Source organism: Apis laboriosa, unplaced genomic scaffold (genome assembly GCF_014066325.1).
Source record: "Apis laboriosa isolate Shangri-la unplaced genomic scaffold, ASM1406632v1 scaffold71_cov137, whole genome shotgun sequence".
In the NCBI taxonomy this organism is placed as follows: domain Eukaryota; kingdom Metazoa; phylum Arthropoda; class Insecta; order Hymenoptera; family Apidae; genus Apis; species Apis laboriosa.
In genome coordinates, this window is record NW_025224229.1 from 312,008 (window position 1) to 338,116 (window position 26,109).

Below are 26,109 nucleotides of genomic sequence, written 5' to 3' on the forward strand. Positions count from 1 at the left end.
AAATAAATTTTTGTTTATTTATTTTGAATTCTGAAATTAATATCTGAAAAATATAAAAGATGTTTCTTAATATATTATTAATATATAATATTTTAATATATATATTATTAATATATAATATTTTAATATATATAAATATATGTTTATAATTATTTATAATTATATCATATAATAGTTTAAAATGTCTTGCAATTAATCAGTAAGTTTTTAAAAATTTATCTATATTAAGTTTGTTATTCTTCCATTTTTGTCATCTTTAATTGTGTATGTTATATATTATATATACAGTTGTTTATTTAAAATTAATAAAAGTTAACTTTTGCAGTTGATTGGTGCAGTTGACGTGTATTGATTTAGCTTTATTAAACTTGATGTATTAGTTCTTGACTAATTATATTTGTGATAGTTTATTGGAGTTTTTATAAAATTTATTTGTCTTTCTATTTCTATTATATCTCTATTTATTCTTATATTTTATGTTTAAGAAAAACTAAATTAAATTTGGTGAAAAATAACAAAATGATATTTTAAAATTAGAATTTTTATTCAAAAATATGTATATCTCTTCTTTTTTTCGTATTATGTATTTGTGTGTGTGTTTCGAAACTAAATTCACTTTAACTATTCTAAACTTTCATAAATAAAAAAAAATATCAATAAATAAAAAATATCAATACAAATTCTATTATAAATATAATTTTATTAAAATAAAGTTGAAATATTTATAAAATATTCTTTTTGATTAACTATATGTTACACTAACTTGTAATAGCATAGTTTTTTTAATTATTTGAGGAAAATAATAATGCATACATATATAGGAAATTTAATTAGATTGAATTAAATGTTTCTTGAATATTATTCAATATTTATATTATCTTGTTATTTGTTAGTTATTTAAGACAAAAAACATTGTAATCCATAATATAGTTGAGTAATAACTTATAAACATATATAAATAATGGAACGTTAAATTCAAATTGATTGAATTTTTCAAATAATTTATTAAAGGAGCTACTAATTTGATGAATGAAAGGTGCATTTGGATCTGATTTTTTTTTTGCTTGATTTATCAATTGAGTTCAATCTTGATTGTTTCTTAATTAAAAAACAGAAACTTGTTTATATATTTAATATATATTTAAATATATATTAAATATTTACTATTTGAATTGTTAATTCTCGTAGTAAATGTTTCACTTTATGATGATGATTTGATGATTTATTTCTATAAGAGAATTCTATTAGAAGTTTCCTGTTTATATTTGTAATAGAGATTGATATTAATTCTTAGATAATTGCATTGGAAATATGCTCTTTGAATATTGTTCTTGACTTGAAGAGAAGAGAATGAATTGTTAATATCTCGTTATGATGTTGTTGAAAACAATATTAGAGTTCAATGAGCTTTAATTTTTGATTTAAGGAGAGTAGTTTAGCGTTATCGATTTGTATGATCATTCTGAAATAATCTAATTTTATTTGTTATTCTGAATTCAATATGTTAATGTTGCATGTTTACATATGATTTTGAAAATTTTGTTTAATTCTTTTTTGAATTCTCCTACATGTAATGCTTCGTATTTCATGTTTTCCATTTTGTTCTTTTATGAAATCTTTTAATGTATATAAATTTTATGTACAAGATGAATGATAATGGTTTGATGTTTTTATTGTTGATTTGAGAATAATAAGAGATTTAAAAAGCATTGGTTGAGGATGGATGTGAATAATTGTGGACTTTTTTGCTAAAAACTAGACATTTGCTTGTAGTTTTCTTGACGATCGATAAAAATGCTTAATATTTCTATTGCTTATTGCAGTTTATTGAAATATATTTATGTTCTTGAAATTACATTTCTTGCATTATATTCTTATGTTTTCTTTTTTTTTAACTCTGTGTTTTTTTTAACTGTGAAGATAATTTTGTAAATAAAATTGCTTTCTGAATAAGATAATTTTTATAAATTTTACTAAGACTCATATATAAATATTGGATATGCTCTTTTTTTTTTTAGTTTAATTAATATTCAATTTCTTTTTATAAAAAAAAGTTTGAGTATTTATTTATTTATTTTAAAACAATAGTTGTTCATGAAGACAAAAAATCTGAAAGGTTTCAAAATTAATTGGAGATTTCAATAAGAATTTCAATGAATAAAATCTTTTTCTTTATATACAAATATTTATTCAAAAATACGATTTATTATCTTTTCAATTATTAGTTTTTTAATTATTAATTTTAACAATTTCTTTGTTAAAATTCAATAACAAAGTATTTTCAGCCTTGAAATATTTGAAATATTTGAAAACTGCCAATTGTTCATATTAATATCATATATCGTAATGTACCACAAATTTTTTATTGGATTTTCCTGAGAACATGTTGGCCGTTTCAATAAATTGATATTAAATGTTTCTACAACTGTCGTTTTTATTGGATTTATATATATCTATAGCTTTTCAAACCTTGTCTTTTATCTGTCGAGACATTGTCTTTTTGGTATATTCATTTTGATTTTTTGAATAGGGAAAGTAGTAAACAATTTGTCAATATTTCAATGTATTTGCAACTATTCATACTAAAAGAAGAAAAAAATAATAGATAGTAAACATATTAGTATATTTTTTTCTATTTACATATTATTTTTATTTCTGATTATATAGATTAAATTTCGTAACATGATTGCTTCAGATAACTTGTAAATCATTCGTTTTATGAAAAAATATTTCATGATGTAGGAGGGAAATATGATATTTTGTTATTAATTTTTTTATAAATGGATATTTAATTAAAACGAAGATCAAATTTGTTTTTTTTTAAATGGAATCACATATTTTTTTTAATAGTTCATTTAAAATAAAAAATTATTATTTTAAGAGATATTTTAATTTAAATTTTTTAAAATTTATCATACATGTTCTGAAAAAGAAATATATAAAGCATGATATTCTTCTGTTATTACTCATTTTACGTAATCATGATTATTTAAAGTAATTATGATATGAGATTCCTTTTTTATATTATCTTTTTCTTCAAAGGTTTCTTATTTCTAATAACGTGAAATTGAAGTAAAGTAGATACAAAACTTAATATGTTATTTATGTCGATTGATTCACAAGCCTACTTACTTACCTTGACCCTATGTACAGTTGTCTTTCTATATATATAACCAGATACTTATTATCGACTTTATTATTGTCTTATGTGATATAAAACGATTATACTTGTTGATTTCGATAAAAATTCTAATGTTGATTATATCTATATAATTGTTTGCTACATAATAGATTGTTACTAATATTTATTTGTCATGAAAAATTATATTTAATAATGATAGTTAATTCTTAATAATATATAATGAAATAAATTCCATAATAAATTTCTTCTTTTTCTTTAAACTAAAATATTTTTATGTCTTTGATTTTACTTTAAAATACTTATTATTTTATTTTAAAATATTTACATTCTATTCTAAGTGTCTTGATCATGTAGAAAAAGTCTATAAGCATACTATAAGATTTATAGAGAAGATATATATATTGTGTATTGGATGAAGAAAAGGAATTTCTTTCTCTTCGAAGAAATTAACTTATGTTCAAATAGATTTAGAATGGATCAGTTTATTATAAAAATATAAACGATATTTTTTAACATTATATTGATTCTTGAAACGGAAAGTTAACTATATTTTTTTATTTTTTTAATATTTGAATAATTTTCATGTTATATTATATACATCATTGTACAAGAATTATCGATTTTTATTTTTACATAATTATAATACATCAAAAGAAACACACATTCTTTTATTCTTTCACTCGAGAATATTGTTTTTTACATGTTAATGATTCAATAAAATATATTGTTTAAAAAATTGTTGAAAGAAGGATCATTTATGGAAATTATATCTAATTTTTTGGATTGGATTAGATTAGATATATTATATATACTTATATAATTATTTATTATATACTTGTATATGTATAAGATGTTCACGCTATTAATTCCCATTTTTTCGAAAGTAAAAAAAAATAAAAGAGAAAGAAGTTTCATTATTATACTTAATGTGATGATGACCAGAACAAATTTTTAAAATTTATAATGATGGAATATGAAATATCAATGTTACGATTTTTAAAGTGATATCTATTTTTTTCTTTATATTTTGTGATAGTGATAATTGAAACAATTTATTTAATTTATTTAAATAATAAAAAAGATAGTTAGTGGTTCATAAAAATTCGTGAAATAAACTTTTGTCTTTACTTTTAGAAGAATTTTAGTCAACTTTATAGAAGATATCTTCAATAGATCGATTAATCATCATGGTTTTAAAAATTCATAAAATATTAAAAATTGTTAGGGTTATTTTCGTTATTGAAAATTTATCAATATTTCATTGCTATTGTAAAAAAAAAAAAATAATTTAAAAAGAAACTGTGATATTATCATTTCATGTACATTAATAAATTTGTTGTATTATAAAGATATATATATTTTTCAATTATTATATATTTATTATATTATATTATATTATATACGTCATTGCAACAATTCAACTAATCATAATTGCATTTTTCGATTTAAATGAAGTGTTAAATTATATATTATATTTTGAATAAAATTTTGATCAGTCATTTTGAATTTATTTACAGCTGTATTTATGGAAAAATAGTGCAGAAAACAAGGAACAACAAAAGTTTATGCTTTTATGTATATTATTAAATTATATTTCTTAATTATATAATAAATATTAAGTTTATCACATAAAAAATAGTGAAACTTTTCTTTTTTCCATTTTTTTTTAAATATTATAATGTAGACACCCTGTATATGATCTAGATAACATATAGACATATTATATCTAGAATTCCAATTGATTATAAACTAGAACTTGATTATAGACTAGAATTTCTTCTTATAGTACTTCTCCTTATAGTACTTCGTGATGTCATGAATCATTATGTTTTTAAATTACATGTTGCCATCGTGATTACAAAGTATTGCGTATTCACAGTAAGAACGCAATAGATAATAATGGATATAATAAAAATTGTAATTACAGTAATATATAAATTTGTAATGTATCGAGAGAAAATTAAATTTATTAATATCGCGGTAACCATCTTGGTATTTTAGTTGTTTTTTTTCCACAGAGATGGCGGTAATCGTATCCGGATTTATTATTATCTTTAAATCATGCATGGATAAATGTACATATATTGTATATGTATGAAGTATATATTAATTTTTATCATAAGAAATCTGATAATTCGTCGTAAAATTATTACTTTATTACTGAATATTATTATTATTAATTATTTTTTAATTATTCTTTTAAGATATATATTATTTTGTATCATCAAAATATCAATATTTCATCAACTATTAAAATATTTTTGGAAACACAATAAATTTCTGTATTCAATCTTATATTTATTAAACCCAATATTCATCGCTAAAAATTTCCTATTGAATAATTTATTTTTTGCTACCAGGATTTTTCAATAAAAATTAAATTTTGTGCTTAAGATTCTATTTATCTGAACTTCAATTAAATATTGAAAACTCGTTATTCCTTTTTTCATTAATTTTTCTTGAAAAAATTAATTAAATATATTCATCTAATGAATAAATGATGAATAAATAATGAATAAATCTAATTCGATAATCGTCTGTTTTTCAGGAATAGATTAATGAATATAAAGATTCCACTGTAATTTTGTGCAATGTTTTTGCATGATATAACGAGATAAAATATAAAATTTTGTGCAATGTTTTTGCATGATATAACGAGATCGTAAAATCAGTAAAGTAACGAGATATTAGAAGTAATATTTTAACAATGATCAATGATCAGATAATTAATTTTTAATTAATAATTCTTCGTAAACAAAAAAAAATTCAAATGCAAATAACTTTATATATATGTTGCATTTTATATAAATTGATACTACTTTTTAATAATTTAATGATAACAAGTTCAAAATGTTAAATTTTGTTAATATATTCTAAAAATGTTATATATAAATATAGGTCTACAATAGATCTTTTATAAAAAACTTATAATATAAACAAAAAAATATGGAAAAAAAATCGAATTCAATACTAATAAACGCTTACTGTGTTATAATAATGAAAAATAAATCAGTAATGTTATATATTTAATATTAAAATTAATATCAACAATTAATATTAAATGGAAATTAAATATTAATTTAACAATTATAAATAGTATAAAATTATATATAAATATCGCTTAACTGTTTCCTTTAAATTTCGTTTTTTTTTGTTTATAACTTTTTAATGAAACATTAAAGAAGTTCATATAATATTTTTTGCTTATTCAGATCCATAAAATTGGCAAAGTTTGGTATTTTAAATCTGAACTATTTTATACATATTGTCGTCCATCCTAAACAAGTTTGAAAATGCGTGTAAATATCAAAACTTGTACAATCAACAACAATTAATCGTATAGTAAGTTAAATAAATTTGTGCATGTGCTTTTTATGATAGGATTATGATAGAGTACATCACTATTTATTTATGCGCAACATGCGTAACCATGTTCCATCATATACTGTCGGAATGCAACGAATGAGGTTTCCGTGTAATGATGGGCATTGGAAGAAGACATGGAAATGAGTTCTATTCATTGACGAGGAAAAATTGAATTGCATTGATGGCCCAAATGGATTTGCTTGTTATTACTTATACGACTTATAAAAAGAAACAAAAGTGAAAAAAATTACGATACACGATAGTGACATGATAATTTGGAATCGAATACAAAGAAAAAATAAATTTACAATAAATCATTGAAAAAAAAAAACAACAAGAAATATTTCAATAGGAGATCAAATTAATAATAATAAAGAAAATAATAACGAATAAGAAAATAAACGAATAATTGAAGCTAAATTTGTTTTTCAACAATGCTGCCAATCATCGAGATAAAATGCATTGATATAAAATTTCTGAAAAGAGCTTACATATGCTGTATAGAGAAAAGAAAATATGACAATAATAAAGAATTAAAAAGAATCAATTATAATAGAATGCAGCAATTGATCTTTTAATACATGAAATCTATATAAGGATGATTGAAGTTATTTATGCGCAATAATCATTGAAAAGCAAAGCAATTATGCTTATTATTAATGTCATGTTAATTAAAATTTTACCTTTTTATCTAAATATATGTATGTTGATTTTGGAATGTTGCTTTCATATTGCTTTAGCATCTATGAGTTTTCTATGAATATAGAAAGTCATTGAAGAGAATTCTATTTAATAATAGATTTCTTTTTTCTGTGACATAATTTACTATAATTATATAATTATACAAAATCTTAAATTATCTTTGAGAAATTAGAGGTAATGTCATGCTATCATTTCATTGAGACTATAATTTTATTTTAAATTTTTCTAATAATCTATGATCTAACGTCTTAATTGGTTATTTACATTATGTCATAAAATAGTAATGTAAAAAATATACAAAAAATATACAAAAAAGAAAACTAATGTTTATTACTTTTATCAAAATAAATTATAATTCATGATTTTATTGATTACTTAAATAATTCAAATTTAAACCATAAAACAGTACAAAATGTTTTTTGTTGTTGTAATGTGTTTTTAATTTATATTTATTTATATATTATATACATATTTATATCAAATTGTATGGAAAATATTTTAAGGAATTGAATGAGTGACTACCTCATCTCATAATTGACAGATAATTGTCCACAAATAATATATATACATTATTTTATTATAAATAATAGGAAACAAAATGTCTATAAGTTCCGAAATATTTCGCGAATACGTATTAGACATTTAGTTATTGATATAATTCAGGAAATAAATTTTATTTATTTCAATCTTCAAATCAATTCAGTATCTAGTTTTAAAGATTTATTAATATGTTAATTAAAATGTTGCTTTTTTAAAAAGAATATTTATTCAATCTTTGGAATTACATTTCATAGAATAAATTTTATTTAAGCATGAATGGAGTGAGATCTTGGAATTTGAGACATTTTGCAACTATGCCAATCTCAATGGCAAACAACATCATCCTACTACATTCGAGAAAATTTATTACAAACACTCACGGATCAGTTTTCTTGGAACAGTGAACCCTGTGGGCGGCATAGTCTAATTCTATTGTAAGAATTTCCCTTAGATTGAGGATGTCACATAACCAGGTCATTGTACTCCACCAAAAAGATTTCAGATACAAGCGTTTGTAAATTTCGAATATTTTCAGCTATAATCTAATAGTCCTTTTTCTCTGTCTTTATCTTGCCTTGTTTAATATATTAATATATATTTAATATATATTTAATATATTTAAAACTTCAACCGATGTTTTTGTGTTATAACAATACAACATACAATTTTTGTTTTGACCTCTAGAATCGATCTTCCAAAAGTGTTCCACGAATACGTTAATACTCTAGATGTGCATATATCACGTGTAGATATATCACGCTAAGTGTGGACATTATCATAGTAATCGGTAGATAGTCTAGTGATGACTTGCTCGACTGCTGACAAACAGTGTACGCGGACTGTTTGCAGATAATGTCTGTCAGTATAGGCCGATCTTTAGACTTTACATAAGCGTCAAAAAAATAAATGTTACGTTCTTTTTGTCGTTCTATATATTGTATAAAAACTAATTGAGCTATTTGTGTAATAGTTTCCCTTTTATGACTGTTTATGTTAAAGATAATATATATTCGCATCAATTTGCTTTTGTGAACAAAATTTGAGCGAATGAATTAAATTAAAATATACGTTCGAATATATAGAAAAAATGAATAAATTAATTTTATCGTGAGAAACGTAATGGAATGAATTATAAAATGATTATTACAAATGTATGAGAATACATGAAATGTTTAGATGATTTCAATAAAAGTTTTGATTTATTTTGATTTAAAATATTTCAAATTTAAAATATTTATGAAATATTGGTATTTTTTATATTATGAAAAATTGACGAATATAAGGAAAACAAATACATGAAAGGAAAAAGGAAAATATGTAAGAAATCATAGACAAATATTATTTTCTCTGATTTAATGTTGCCTATTTACATCGACATTCTAATTGAAGAATTTTTAAAATTTATACACAAATATACGTACATTCATTATCACATATCATTTTTTATATATTATTATGTATTATTTTATATTAAAATAATATAAAATTAAAACGAATAATATTCTGTATGCCCTATTATTGTTCTTTTTCTCAGGTTTTTTGTCCTGATATTATTTAGGGTAAGTCCGGACTTATTTATTGTATTTGTATAAATATTATATTGTAAATGAGCATGTATCATTTATAGAATGATTGCTTTCTATAGGATAATATAAGCTGTTATACATCTACATGTAAATTATGTAATTTTATGCAATTTTGAGTATGATTGTTATATTGAGACTAGTTATTGTGATATCCAGTAAGATTATTTGGATTATTTGAATTATTTATTATAATGTTATCTTGATATCTAGATTAAGTTGTCTAATAAATAAATTATGACTGTTAATAATCTAATGTTTAGATTTTTGTATATAATACAAATAATTGTTTATAATTTAATTAAATTTTTATTTTATTAAATAATTAATAATTTTTTGTTAAATAATTAAATTATTATTAATTTAGCCTGATAAATATCAGTAAAAATAAATTATATTTGTACTATATTTTTTATATAAGTTTGAGATAGAGCCAGAAAAATTAAAAAAAATAATTAAGAGTATTAAGATTAAAATTAATTAAAATTAAAATTATTAAAAATATCCATTAAATTTTTCTATCAATTATATGTATATAAAATCTTTTCTAATATAAATAATAGTATGAATGATTTTGAAATATTTATCGATTCTTGAATTTTAGATGTTTATAACAAATATATAAAATTGGAGACAAAAAATAACAATTACATTGTTTAAAAACTTTTATAAAAAAAAAAATTATGAATAAAAATTTGTTTTATTTAATTTAAGGATAATATAAAAACATTTTTTGAAAAAAAATATATCAATAAAAAATATAATTCATATGATTAAACAATTTATCTATTTTTAAATGTATTGATTATAAATAATTATTATAAATAATTAAAAACTTATTCTTTATATATTTTATATTAATATAATATTCTTTATATATAACTTGTATATTCTTGTTAATAATCATTATTAATAAGGAAAATTCTATTTTTATTACTTATAATAGTTATTAGTAAGAGAAAATATTTCAATTAAAATCAATAAGAAAATATTGTTTAAAAACAATAAGAGAAATTATATTTTAATCATTTATTTTTGTTTTTGTAACTTATATTTTATTATTGTGATTAATACAATTTCAGATTCGATTTATTAATAATTAGCATTAATGATGCAAAAGGAATCATAGTACATAAAAAGAGACTAAAATGATTTGAACAAATCGAAATGTATTATGTGTTGTGAATAGGGATATTATTTGTTACGAAAATTTAAATAGTCAAACAATATTTACACTTATTAATAACTATTATGATTGAAATACAATTTCTCTCATCGATAATGTTTATTGACAACGAAAAAAAATTTTAATTATTTATATTTCTTATTTGTAAATCAAAAATAATTTAATCAAAAAAATTATTATAGTATTTATTTTAGTTATAATTCTTATATTCTATAATTCTATAATTCTATAATTTTATTATCAAATAAAATTCTTATTTTATTAAGAAGATTATATAAATATAATAATAAATATATAAATAAATTTTAGATATATCATGTTATCATAATTAATTTTTAGATCAATCAAATATATTTGTTTCATTCCGATTAATATATTTCTATTTTTGATATCTATTTCTTCTGTATGACTCGACCAAATAGATACTTTTGTTTCTTTGAATGGTATATATATGTATATTGTTTTAATTGATTGTATATGTTGTTGTATAATTACGATTATTTATTTATTCATAGAAAATTTAAATATCCAAAAAAATTTATCATATACAAAAAAAGATAAAATATAGAGCAAATTATACAATAGTCATAAAAATAATTCATTCAGATATTTTATACGAATTTCAATTTAATAAATTGTGTTATTAAAAGCAACAATAATTCTGTTTTACATGAAACATTATAAATATATAATAAGTTATGTATAGAACAATCTTTTTATTTATGGAATATCACTTTGAGGGGATAAAATCAACATTTAAAATCATTATTATTTTTCTTTTTTAAATATTTTGTAATGATACGAATAAAGTGTTAAACAAATCAACAAATATTTAATTAAATAATTAAAGATTTACTTATTATTTATTGAATATTAAATAAATATTCAATAAACAAATATTCAATTAGAATATTCAAGTATTAAATGCTTTATTATCCTATTATAAAAAATATTTCTAAAATGAAATTATATGTAAAATATAAGAAAGTAATAAAAATTTATTAAAGATTGATTGTACATATGCAATGAATTTTTCGAAAAATACATTGCTCTGCATATAAAAAATTTGAAATCAAATTTTTTAAAACATTTACGATGTATAATATAATATGTATAAAGATGAAGCAGATTTTTATTTCAATTCTATTTCTGAAATTCATGAAAATTTAAATTTATATCAATAATCTAATTATCATATTGTTGTTGTTAATATACATATATATATATATGTAATTTTTTAAAATGTGATTGAGAAGTGTTGTTTGTATTTTCCAATTTCTTTTTTTATAAATAATATCGGAATTTCACGATGTTATATATATAATATTGATCTTGTGTTCTTTTATTTAAAAATATTTTTAAACACAAGTATTTTTTTTTGCCAAAAATTAATCTCTTTTCTCATTTACTCATTTTCTCAATATAAAAACTTCCATAATGAGCCATTTTATTTTTAAATCCAATATTTAATATAATTTTTACAATATAATAATTCTAAATGAGTTTCTTTCATAAAATATTATTAAAATAAATCATAATTTAATTTAAAAAAACAATTAACATTTTTAATAATACTTAATGTTTTTTATTTTTCTTATAATATTATATATATTTCAAGTGTTAGGTATCTTGGTTATTAATTTTTTAGAGAAATTATTTGAATATAATATTTATTACAGTATTCTTATTTAAATTTGACGAAATATTAATTTTTCTATAAATTTTTCTTTTTATAATAATAAATAAATTATTAATTGCGATATTATACATATCCTCAAATCGTTTTCACTGATAGAGAAACGGCAAGTTATAAATTACCGTATCGTAGGTGGTATTAATTAATCTTGCAACGATAAGATTGATATCGCTTCCGTATTACTGCTATAATGCCATATAGCTATATATTATATATATAATATATAATTGGTCTCAATAGTATTCGACTATATTAGATATTTGATATTTTTTATTATAAAGTTGTATATCAATCAAGAAAATTATTTAATATCAATTTTTGATATATATATATATATATATATATATATTATTTTATTTTGGAAAACTAAAGACTGTTATATGATAACAAAAAAGAATTTAAATTTTTAGAAAAAGGCATTGAAATATATAGATTTTTATATTCGAAAATTGAAATTGAAAGTTGAAATTATTGATCTAATTGTCAAAAACAATTATCAATAGTTTGTATGAACAGTTATTTCTATGCAAAGAATTTTTGGTGATTTTCGCGAGTTGACATGACGCTATGGATTATTATTATGTAAACATATTCGAATTGGTCTTTTAGGAATTATAGTTCCAAGTTTATGTCGAGTTTACGTGTGGATTTTGCTAGTCTGATTGTGTATGCATACTCTTGTCTACTTTACAATGTGTTTATGAAATATATAGATAAATGAATATATATAAGATTTTCTTTCTTATTTATCTCTTGGTTAAGTGTCTTCTGAAAGAAGAAAAATTGTATATAGCGTGGAATATTCTAGAGATGCTGTACATGATACATATATATAGACTATCAATATAATCTTGAAATGTCTTTTTAGAGATCAAAACAAATATAAAATATCGATGGAAGTCCATTTATTATAAAATAGCTCTATTTCAATCTTGTTTTATCTAAAAAAAAAAAAAAAAAAAGAACAACTTAAATTGCTTATAACTTAATAAATAAATCTTAATCAAGATTTTTATATGATATCAAAATTTTTGTCGCTTCTAATTCTTTCAAAAATGTTATTAATTTATAGAAATATTTGTAGTATTGAAGGATAAAATAAATAAATTTGAATTGGTAATTTATATTTTATATAATTTAAAAAATTTGCATAGATTTTTAATGATTTAGTTTTTATATAATTGTTTCTTAAGATGTTAAATTGTTGTGAATAATATAATTAGTATATCATTCTTTTTGATGGAAGATTTTGATGCTTTTATATGTTAACAGTTTTTTTTTTTATTGATATTAAATATTATAACGATATGTATAATTTTGTATAATTTTCTTGAGAAGAATTTAAATGGTTTTTATTCTCCATGAGAATGCTCTAGACGTCTATTTTTATATTCAATGCATCTGTTGTTAAAGCAAGTAGTATCCTTGGATATATAATAGAAAAGTCTCCGTTATTTGTTTTTCGTTTAGTTTGAATGCCTCTTCTATTTTTGGTGTCCAGTGGATTTTTTCTTATCTTTAAATTATTATTTAACATTATTTACATCCATAATTTTTTATAAATTTTTTTTTCTATAACAATGTTGTGAACTTTCTAAATTTTTAATTATATAAGATTTTTGAAAAGTCTTCATCTGCTTATTCTTTCTATAACTTTTTTTATAATTTTGTATTTCGTTCTAAGTGAATTTACATTTTGTTACGTTGATGATACATTATCTATATGATAGAATATTTATTTTAAGTTTGCCTATGTTAATAAGTGTTTTTTGATATTCACAATAAAATCTATATTGCAGCATTTCAATCCTCTGCTATGTCTGCTATATCAATCGATGAAAGATTTGCATTGCATTGTACAAATAAAATAGAATGCTATGAATTTCTAAAGATTAAATGGGGTTATTATTTGTCTTCCGAAATCATTGGAATTTGATAGCATATTCTATGCAGTTTTATTAATCAATCTGTAATCTAATATATAATATTATAAACATATTATAAACATAAGTTAGATTTTTTATGTCATATAAAAAAAAGAAGCATTTGATTAATTTTTGCTTTTGTTCCTTAGTTTTTCAAATTTAGAAAATTTCCTTATCTTTTGTTATTAATAATGATATGATATTGATATGATGAAATTTGATATTTACTTGATATTTTAAATTATTATTATTAAATTATTATTATTGTTATAATTATATTGATTATATTAAATATAATTGATTTTCTTGTCGTATTATTAGTTTATTTTTTAAATCAATTATTAGGTTGCATTATTAAATTTAATTCTCAGGCTGCATCGATGATTGCTTTGAGCTACCAATAATCGTCAAGGAAAAAATTGTTTTAGATTTAAATTGACATCAATAATCGTTTTCAATAAATTTTAATTGTTTACCATTAGTATAATTTCAATTTGTCAATTTTTTTCTGAACTCTGTTTGTTCTTACTATGACTGATACCTTTTTTATATTAATTAAAAACTGTTACATTTTCAATCCCAAAATTATGAAACTTTGTTTACTCATTCATTATATTTTTAATAATTGTCTTGAATAAAGATTGAATTAGCGTTTGTACGATTTGAAATTACGAGCGGCATCTCTTCGGTTCGGCCTCATTAGCGTTACTAGAAGTGGCGATAATAGAGGCTGATGTATTAAGTATAATACATCAAATAAGTTATAATAAGTTATAAAAATAATAGAAATAAACAAACAAGTTATAAGTAATAAATAATAATAGAGGCATTATTTCTTATTAAGAACGAATAATGGCATTGATATTAGAATTGATATTGAATATATATATATATATATATATATATGAAATTATTATAATTATATAATATTGAATATATATATAATTATATATATATATATATATATATATATGAAATTTTTATTATCTGTGAAATAATATTATTGTATCTTTGCATGTTGTATCACAGAGTTTGTATATAACATAAAGATTGTAGTATACAATGTGTTTTAAAAACCAGAGTACTTAACTAAAGTAATTTCAAACAATTTTTTTCTTTACGAAAATTTTCAGTTTTAACAAATCAATAGTACAACAATAGTTATACACATTGTTTCGATTGTTTATTTAAATCTAGTGATTCGCTGGCGGCATATATCCAACACTACCGTCATAGAGCTCTGTGATTCATCAGAATTTTTCATTAACAAAATCGAAATGAAATGAAAATTTTTGGAAAGAAAAAAGTTATTTGAAACTATTTCAAAAATATATTCAGGACAGTTGACTTTTATCGACTAACTTCTTTATTCTCTGATACTGAATATATCACTGCATAAATTTCCATGTGACATGAAGTTGAATTCTGTTGGAAAATCACTTCACCATTAGGACAAACATTTTCATTATTCATATTCAATATTATTCTAAAAACTTTTCATATTTTCACATTCTTTTTCTTGGCGCTAGTAATCCATTTTCTAAAACCTTTTTTTTTTATATTTTTAATTGTTTAATTGATATCAATTGATATAAAAATGATGCATTCATTTTTTCTTACAAATTTTATTCATTATTTTACACTGAAAATTATGTTTTATGAGATAATAATATTTTTCTTTTATAATTATTCGACATAATTTTGATCTATCATTCTTATATTGTTTGATATAAATATTTAAAGTGGTCATAAGATTAATAAGATTTCTAAAAATATTTATAAGGCTTATAGACATTTGCATTTAAATTTGTTTGATATGTATATTAAGCTTGCATATTAATCAATTCTGTACTTTTGATCTAATGATGGCTTATCGCCAAGTGTGATTTCTAGTATGTTTTCAAGGCATAATTACATGGACAAGCAAAATACACAATCCTTGTCACTTAATTGGCTAATAGTATTATATTATACACTAGGATATGAAGCATTATAATTATAATTGAATATTTTGCATATAATAGATGGATACTTGTTGCATTAAATATGATGTATTCTTATATGCTGTAAAGGAATTTGTTACATGAATTATTATATATGTATTATAATGTTTTTTATTTTTAACACAAATCAATATGTAATAAATTTATAATGAAAATATATGACATTTACATATATATTTTTAATTATTTATTTATTATACGTATGTATTACGGAATACATAAGAATATAGAAATTAAATAATTTTTTAAATAAAATTAAATGTGGAGTTTCTTGGAAATTGAAAATAGACAAAGATATCATATAATTATTTAATACGAAAACAAAAAAAAAAGAAAAAAAATTTTTTTTACTATTAACATATTCATCTGATATCTTTGGAGGATTGATTTTAGAAATCAAAATAAATATAAAAATGGGTATAAGAAAATATCTATTAAAGCTTATATAATTAAATTATGAGCAATCGAAATCCGCATTAGATAAAGAGAAAGAAATATATAAAGTGACACAGCTTTGTATCACAGCTCTATCATATTATCTATATGCTTTGTTTCTGCTTCGCTTTATCTAATGCAAATTTAAATTGCTTTTTGTATTGTAATAATTTTTGTTTTTGATTTGCAAAATTAATTCAAAAAATTATTTAAGGATCACATTTCAATTATCAAGAAACAAAGCAATAAAATTCTTATATTAATAAATGACTCTCTTGAAAGTATAAAGTAAAATTTGAAATGATAAAAATAAATTTTATATTTGATTGCAGTTTTTTTTCTTTTCTTTTTTTATTTTTGTTGCAGCCTCAGCACAAAGGAAGGTATATTCTCGAATATGTATGCAAGCAACTCAATATCTTGGAAACGGATTATTTTGGGCTTCGATATGTGGATCATTGTAGGCAAAGGGTAAGTTAAATCATCTTTTTGCTTATACAAATCAACTTCTAAAATAAGATTTCGAATGCTTTAATTAATATAACGTGTTTTATTATTAAATGTTTTTATCAAATCGTAAGTTAAATTATTTTCTTTAACGATTCATTTTATATTTTGTCCTTATAAATATAAAATGTTCTAATTTCGTTTTATATTTATGCAATTACCACGTGTGGATAACTTAATTATCAACCCTTCGAAAGTACTCTTCTTCTTACTAACGAATACAAAACAGAAAAATGTTGTCCATCGCTTAATTGCAGTTTCTTTTTTTATCTTTTTTTTTTTTTCACTTTACATTTAAGAATATTCGGCGAATTGGTTTATTAACACAGATTCTTGTTTTATTAAAGAAACGTCAGTCATGTTAATTATGCAATTATGAAATGAATTTAACTGTATTTAGAAAAAGATTAATCATGATTTTCTGGATTAATCATATGTTATTAATTGTAATTAAAATAAATTAATTATTTTTACGCGAAGACATCGGATAATTTAATTTTTTATGTATTATGTATAATGTATTTAAATTAAAATTAATTATTGTATTAAATTAAATTGTAATTGTGTTATTGTATTAAATTGTATTAAATTAAAAAAAAAATCATAATGCAATTACAAATGTATATTGTATATGTATAAATTGTAGATAGTGAAACAAAAAACTGTTGCATTTATTATGAAATTCACATATTAATTAATTATATTCAAGTACGTTAAATTTTATATCATATAATGATATCTTCATATATTTATTAAAAATTTAATATTATAAATTATAAAATAGAATTGATGATAAAAAAGGAAAAAATATAAAATATAAAATATAATATAAAATATAATATAAAATATAAAATAATATGATATGGATGAATACTTTTTAACTTTATAGCTATTATATATTAATTAAAATAAATTCAAATGTAAATGAATTATTTTGATTTAAATATGTAATCACACTATGCACTTATAGAATTTATAAATATTAAATTGAAAAAAAAAAGAAATATATTTTTGTTTAAACAATGTTTTGTTACTATATCTATAATATAAAAAGTATACAATATATAATATAATACAATATATATAATATAAAAAGTATACACAGAAATATAAGATTTTATAATTTTTTTTAAGATCAGATTGCTAAATAAGATATAAAGTATTTAGTAATTATTATCTATTTCATATTCATTTATATTTCAAATACAAATATATTATACATAAAATAATATAATATAATATAAATAGACGAATGAAACTTATTAGAATGCAAAGAATTCAAGAAAATTATGAATCTTATTTAATAATAGATCTTATTTATTTTATATTTATAGTTTGATTTGTTTTTTAATATAAATATATGAAACGCATGTAAAAATATACTTCGTTATATTATATTTTGTTATACTGATATGATATATCTGTTGTTAAATTTATATGTGTTTAATTAATTATTTCATTAATTTATATATTTTATTAATTTTATATTGTATAATTTTATATTGTATAAATTATATGAATATTAATTTTGATAGTGATATTACGAATATGTATTTTTATTTACAATTTAAAATATAACACAAATATAACTAATTTTGTATATATTCAGAAGTTGAGAACTTCTATGGGAAATTTTAAAAACAGTAATTATTTTTTATATTTTATATTTAATTGAGTATATCTTAATCGTTTTTTATTATATGTTAATATTTTTATATAATTGTTAGTATTGTTATCTTTATTAGATTGATACTATAGAATGAATGTACAGTATGAATATAGCAGTTATTTTTATAGAATGACTTAACACTGCATTATAATTGTAAAACTTACGAGAAAAATGTCATCTATGAATCTTATTTTTTTTTTAAAAATGTATCTTAATGCATGATTGGATTTACATGCGACAGTTATCTATGAAAATAGATATTCTGAAAATTGCTTTTTTCTGTAATCTCGTTTTTTAAATTTATATTTTTTAAGTTTACGTGATAGTGAAAATTATGATTTATACTAAATGTTGGATACAATTCTTGATTTGATATTGCTTTATTATTTTTCATTTTCATAATGTTAAAAATTATAACATAGTATTATGATTAATCACATAGAAATATATCTGCTATAAAAGTGAAAAGCATTGGAGTTTAAATTGAATATTATTTTTATAATATTCTTTTTATTTATTCTTATTTCTCCATCTTTTAATTCAAATTCATTCAAATTTATGATCATATTTCATTGGAAGAACTTCGGTTTGGTTTAAGACGATTCTATAAATATAAAACATATAAAAATTTATTTTTTCTTACTTTAATAATACATTGTTAGTTGAAATAATGTCTAGCTCACTTCTTGAAAGAAATTCTAAGAATAAATAAGCATAATTTCGTAATAATTAAGCCTATGAAAATTATGATAATTGAGCATATATTATTTTTGTTACAATACAAAATAAAAAATATAGAATTTTTTCTCATAGAGATTTACAAGATATGCTTATAAATAGAGATTGCAAATATTTATTCATTTTATGTAAAATTGAAATATACAAGAATCTACAGAATATATTATGACATTCAAAAAAACATAAAATATTTAATTAATAATAATAAAATAAAACATAATATATCTTATGATATTTGAAGAATGAAAAAAATATCCACCTAAGTTTTATTTTTTTAAATCGTATTCACAACAATGGTTTGCATACAAATCTTCAGTTTATTATAATTATAAAAATCTAATAGATTTAATTTTACTGTTTTTATATTATTATTTTTTATGTTCGCATCCTTTTATATCATTCAATGAATAAAAGAACGATATTTTAATATATTTTGAATGAATGAATTATTTTATTTTTAAATAATTTATAATATTATTATAAAATAAAATATTTATTAAAAGTAAATTTTTTGTTAATTTTTTTCACTGATATATAATTTTGTAAAAACAAAAAGACATTAATTATCTAATATAATTAGTTTCTATTCAATTGTATTTTTCTAAATAAGATATATTTTTTTTTACTATTTTAAAGTAAAATGTAAAATATTTCAATCTGAAATATTGCTCATTATTATTATAATATATTCTTAATACTTCTATATATGTAAACTGTATATAATATAATATAATATAGATATAATAGAATAAAGATATCCTTCATTGTATAACTCTTGTGCAAATAAAGGTAACCGAATGAATGTGTGTAAATACATGCATGATTGAGAAAAATGTGAATATATCTTTCATATTCTTGGTAATACAAAGAGAGATGAAAAAGAAAGTTTTTGACATGAATTCAAATATGATGTCTACTTTATTTTTACATAAAAAATTTATAATAAAAAATACTGATAAGAAAAGATTCATTTCTCTAATAGTTTAAGAATATTAAAAATATCTCTTACGTTTTTGAAAAGTTTGAAATTAAATCTAATACATTTTTAAATATTTATTATTTCATTTGAAAAAGTTTCATTTCGATATTACAATATACACAAGAGATTAGTTTTGTGATAGAAGAAACTGATGAATTTTCGATTTTAAAAATTTCTAAAAATATTTAAAAAAATATATGTATTTTTAAATACATTGAATTAAAATTTGATACTATTTTATATTTCGACCTATGAAATTAATTAATATATATTAAATTTAATTTTACATTTGTTAAAAATTAAAGGATAAGAAAAGCATAATGGCAATATTGTAATTAATATAATATTAAACAGTCCATAAAAACAGACAGATTTTTTTCTTTCTTTAATTTTTTATCAATATCTATCATTATCTATTATTTATTGACGTTCTATTATTTATTCATAATTAAATATTTTATCTTTCTTATAATTTATCTAACATTTCAAAATATTTGAGAGATCTAAAACTTTATCATTTGTTTATCTCTATTATTTCTTAAAACAAATAAATCGAATCATTTTTATTTTAAATTGAATCATTTGAATTTTTAGAAAGATTATATAAAATTTTTTACTTTATTTAAAAAGTATCAATATATTGAAATATTTCAATATATTTTCAAAAATGAAAAAAATATTAGATGGAACATTTTAATTAACAATAACAAGATTAATATTAATTCTTGATATTATGCATTAATTATATGTTAATAATAACATGTTAATAATATCGCGAAAGGCATCTTGCAAGAAATAATTTATTGCTCTATGTGTAATTTGAATATTCATCATACTTGCATGTATTTTTGCATGTGTAGAAGAGGATATTAAACAACTTCAAACTCCAAACATATAAATTTAATAAACAATATTTATAATTAAAAAATCTTAGCAAATTTAAATAAAATAAAAAATAATGAAACATAAAGAAATTGTTTAATAAATATAATAAATATATATATTTATATTATATTTAATATTTTAAAATATATATAAATTTAATGTAATATTTATTAAACAATTCCTTTAGATTTGTATATATTATATGTACAGATTTTACTAGATATTATTATCTCTAGATATTATTATCTCTCTATTATTTTATGTCACTGTTATTATAATAACAAAAAAGAATTTCTCACATAGAATAGAATAATTTCAGAAAGAACATATTTTTTGATAATAGTTTTTTTTTTAAATGATGCATAGAATATATATGAATCATTAATTATTATTTTTTTAAATGGGATTACATATTTTTTATTGCACCACTTGATAAAATTTGATATTATTTATAAAAATAAAAAAGGATTAACTTATTTATATTCAAAAATTATTAGTTTAGAAGATATATTAATTTGAAGTTTGTAAAATTTACTGTATGAAGGACAAGGAATCTAGGAAGGCAATATTTTTTTTATTCAATATGAAAATATTTCTAATTTTAAATAAGATAATACACATATATTAATAGGAAATGTAAGATTTTGTTAATAATTCTTTAACATAAAGTATAATTAAATTTTGAAATTTATATGAAGTTATATAATAGTTAAATAAAAATTAATTAGATTAAATAATATACAGTAAAATTTTGATATTAAAAAAGAAAATTTTTTATTTCTAACAAGAAATTTAATTATTTTGTATATTAATTCATTATATTAATATCAAAAAATTATTAAATAAAAATTACATTATATTTGAATAAAAAAAATAAATATAAATGACAATTAATATATGTGACTTATTAAAGTTTTGTGTATATCAATATATATATATAATATGTAAATGTGATTTAAATATTACAATAAAATATAACATCATATAATAAATTATTTTTTTATATGATTTTAATTTGTAATTTGTAAGAGAAGTATATATTTGTTTATGTATCAAAATAATAATTTAGTAATATTTCATAGTAATATAAAAATTTGAATATTAAAAAATATATTGTAATACTTTATGTAATTAATTTATATAATTAATGATATACAATTTTATATTAATTTGTTAGATTTTAGAATTATATTAGTTTTATATTTATCTTTGTGTAAAATTAATAATAATTGAAATAAAATAATAATTAACATAATAAATTATATTTAATGATATTAAACGAATCTGTTTCAGCATTGGTTAGATTTGGCAAAAACAGCGATTAAGCAAGTAAAAGGTTAGTATTTAATTCTATTATCATATTTGAATAAATAAGAAAATTGTTATTTAAATATTTTATGATATTTTTTAAATCTTTTGAACAAATCTTGACATTTTAATACTATAATTTTTATTAAAATAAAAAATATTGTAATAAAAATGTTTTTTAATTGTAATGCATGTTAATATGCATTGTTAATATAATTTTCTGGATATAATTTATATGTAAATCTTTTACTATAAATCTTTGTACTATATATTAAATATATTATTCTCTAATATATAATAAAAAATAAATTAATTATGAAATAATATACTATGTGCATCTTATTTTTCAAGTATTTATAATTAATAATAAATAGTGATTTGAAATAAATCAATATATAATATATAATAATATGAAAATTGTCGATAATCTTTTAATTTGGAATTATACAATTTAAATAATATAAAAGTAATAAATATTACTCTAAAGCAAATTGAATTTGTTTTGAATATTTGTCATATCTTTAATTTTATCCAATAATATTTGTAAATCTTTATAATTGTATTAAATATATTTTAAATATATATATTAAAATTTATTATTTCTATATTGATAAATTTATTTTTATTTTTATAAATAATTGCTTAAAAAATATTTGAAATATATTTTTAATATGATTGTATATAAATAAATATACATATAATATAATATAAATATACATATATATAATAATGCACTTTTACAGTATATAAGATACATAAATAATTATTGATTCATATTACATGTATGTAAATTTTTGTTTACGATAATTATTTTTATAAATAATAATTTTGATATTTATAATATATAAAGAATTAAAGATTTAAGTGAAATAAAATTTATTGCATGTAAATTCAATTATTTGTAACAATGAACAACTGTGACCAAGGTTTCGATTGCTGTCTCCCCCTTTTTATACTTGAATATCGTAGGTCGATGTCACATGAAACTTTCAAACTCTAGCGACCTAATATATACTGTACTATTCTTATATATCCAAATAAATAAGAAGAATTTGATTTCTGGAGAAAAAAAGAAAAAAAAATAATAAAATAAAGAATTAAATTTGACAATTAAATATAGAAAAATTCTCTTTTATTTTTTTTTCATCTTTTTCATCATTTATATATATATATATATATATATTTTATAATTCTATTTTTTATAATTCTTTTTTAAGCACAATATTCATTTTTTTCCAATATAAATTTCTTTTCTATCTATGAGTATGATATATAAAAATAAAAAAAAAAAAGAAATACAATAATTATATATTCAAAAATAAAATACATGAAGATATATCTGATTTAAAATTATTTGATTTTTCAAATATTAGATATGTATATTATAATTAACACATATAAGTAAAATACATTGTCTTTATTATGAATATGTTCCAGACATGGACCCGATTCTGTTTAGTTTTCGCGTGAAATTTTATCCACCGGATCCTCTGAGGCTGAAGGAAGAAATAACTAGGTATCAAGTTTACCAGCAGCTTAAGAGGGATCTTCTTCATGGACGACTATATTGCAGTCCAGGTGAAGCAGCGCTGCTGGCGGCGTGCATCGTGCAAAGTAAGTCTATTTCATTGCGCACAATTTTATATATTTTTATATTTTATATTTTATACAATTAAATATAAATTTTTATTTAACAAATAGTATTTTAATTGATATAAGGATCAATTCAAAATAAAAATTTAATATTTAAATTTATTTATATAATATTTAAATAATATTAAATATTTATTATATTATATTTTAATAATTTAACAGTTATACTTTTAAATTATAGTTTTATAAATGCGTAATAGATATAGTTTTATAATCAAGATTTTAATGTTAATGATTTCTGTAATTTATTCAAATAGACATATAATAAATAAAAAATAATAGTTACTTAAAATTTTATAATAATATAAAATTAAAAATGATAAAATTAATTTCTAAATAATAATAAATAATTTAATTAAATTTTAAGAAAGTATTAAACATTTAAAATTTAATGGATATTCTCAAGTTAATCATTAAAAAAAAAAACCTCAATAAAATACTCAATAAAAAACTCAATAAAATACTCAATAAAAAACTCAAATTTTAAAAAATAAAATTAAAATAAAAATATAGTTGATTGAAAAATAAAAAAATTTGTTAAATTAAAAAGAAAAAGAAAATTATAGAAACTATGACGATTAGAAGTAAAAAACGTAAAGTTTCAATTTATCTTCAATTAGAGAACAGTAGTTCTACTTTTAATTATAATACACAATATGATATTGTCCTTGGTGTTACTCTAGCATATTCCATTAAATATAAAAACATAAATATGTTTATATTTTAACAAGTTGTTGTTGAATATTTTAAATGCTTATAATATATTTATTCATTTTTTAAAATATCTTTTTATATTTTCTGTTAATAAATCTATTAATAATTTTAATTTAGATTTGAGGAATTTAGATTGATCAAAAATATATTGACTTTCAACAATTTTAATAAATTTCATTATACTTTTAAAAAAGATCTTTACATTGTATTTAAATTTAATTGTTTGAATTAGAAATTAAGATTATAATAATTAAAATAACATGTATTCATATATATATTCATTTATATAAAAAGTAAATAAATATATTTATAAATTATATATATATTTATTTATAAATAAAAACTTAAAAAATTATTTAATTTTTAATCATGATTTATTATTATAAATAATAATTAAAAAAAATCGTAACAATAATTAGTTTAATAGTAAATTATTTAATAATAAATTAGTAAATTAGTTAAATTCATTAATAGTAAATTATGGAATTATCACAATGATTATTTTTATGAATTTATAAAAAGATAAAAAGAATAAGAAATAGAAATACTTGTAAGTTTTAAAATTTAATATGATTATATTATAATGATTAAAATTATAATATAATTTGAATGTAATATATAAATCAAAAATATTATTAGTTATTAAAGTAAATAAATAATACTAATAAAGTATAAAATATAAAATATAGAGTATTGACTAATATACTTTATATTTAATAAAATATTGACTAATTTAATAAGTTATATATAAATATTAATATAGTAATTATAATTTAATAGATTATTATAAAATATTTTTTAGCAATTAATTCTTGAATATTCATGAATTGATTTCTATTTTTATATTTGTTGATTATTTTCGTAATGAATAACAGGAAATTTTTTTAAAATTCTAAACATTTGTGATTAAATATTCGATTTTCCTTTTCATAATTTGAATGAATTGAATGATTTGAAAGAATATATCGAATATTTGGTATATGAAATATGAAATATACAAATAGATAGGAAATAATTGTATTATGTATATGAAAAAATGAATAACAGAAAAAAAATTACTTTTTTTTTATTTGAAATT

General features: G+C 18.8%; 2 protein-coding genes across 4 annotated transcripts in view; one reads left to right on the plus strand and one right to left on the minus strand.

Annotated features, from left to right (window-relative positions):
- The window catches only part of LOC122719290 (glucose-6-phosphate 1-epimerase), a 112,863-nt gene that overhangs the window by 40,024 nt on the left and 46,730 nt on the right, over positions 1-26,109 (minus strand). The gene's annotated exons all lie outside the window — the stretch shown is intronic.
- The window catches only part of LOC122719289 (FERM domain-containing protein 5), a 62,949-nt gene that overhangs the window by 7,273 nt on the left and 29,567 nt on the right, over positions 1-26,109 (plus strand). For all 3 annotated transcript variants that reach the window (XM_043944983.1, XM_043944984.1, XM_043944985.1), the window contains exons 2-4: positions 16,945-17,049; positions 22,650-22,692; positions 24,102-24,278. In XM_043944983.1, the coding sequence (XP_043800918.1) occupies positions 16,945-17,049; positions 22,650-22,692; positions 24,102-24,278 (325 nt within the window). The remainder of the gene's footprint in view (positions 1-16,944; positions 17,050-22,649; positions 22,693-24,101; positions 24,279-26,109) is intronic.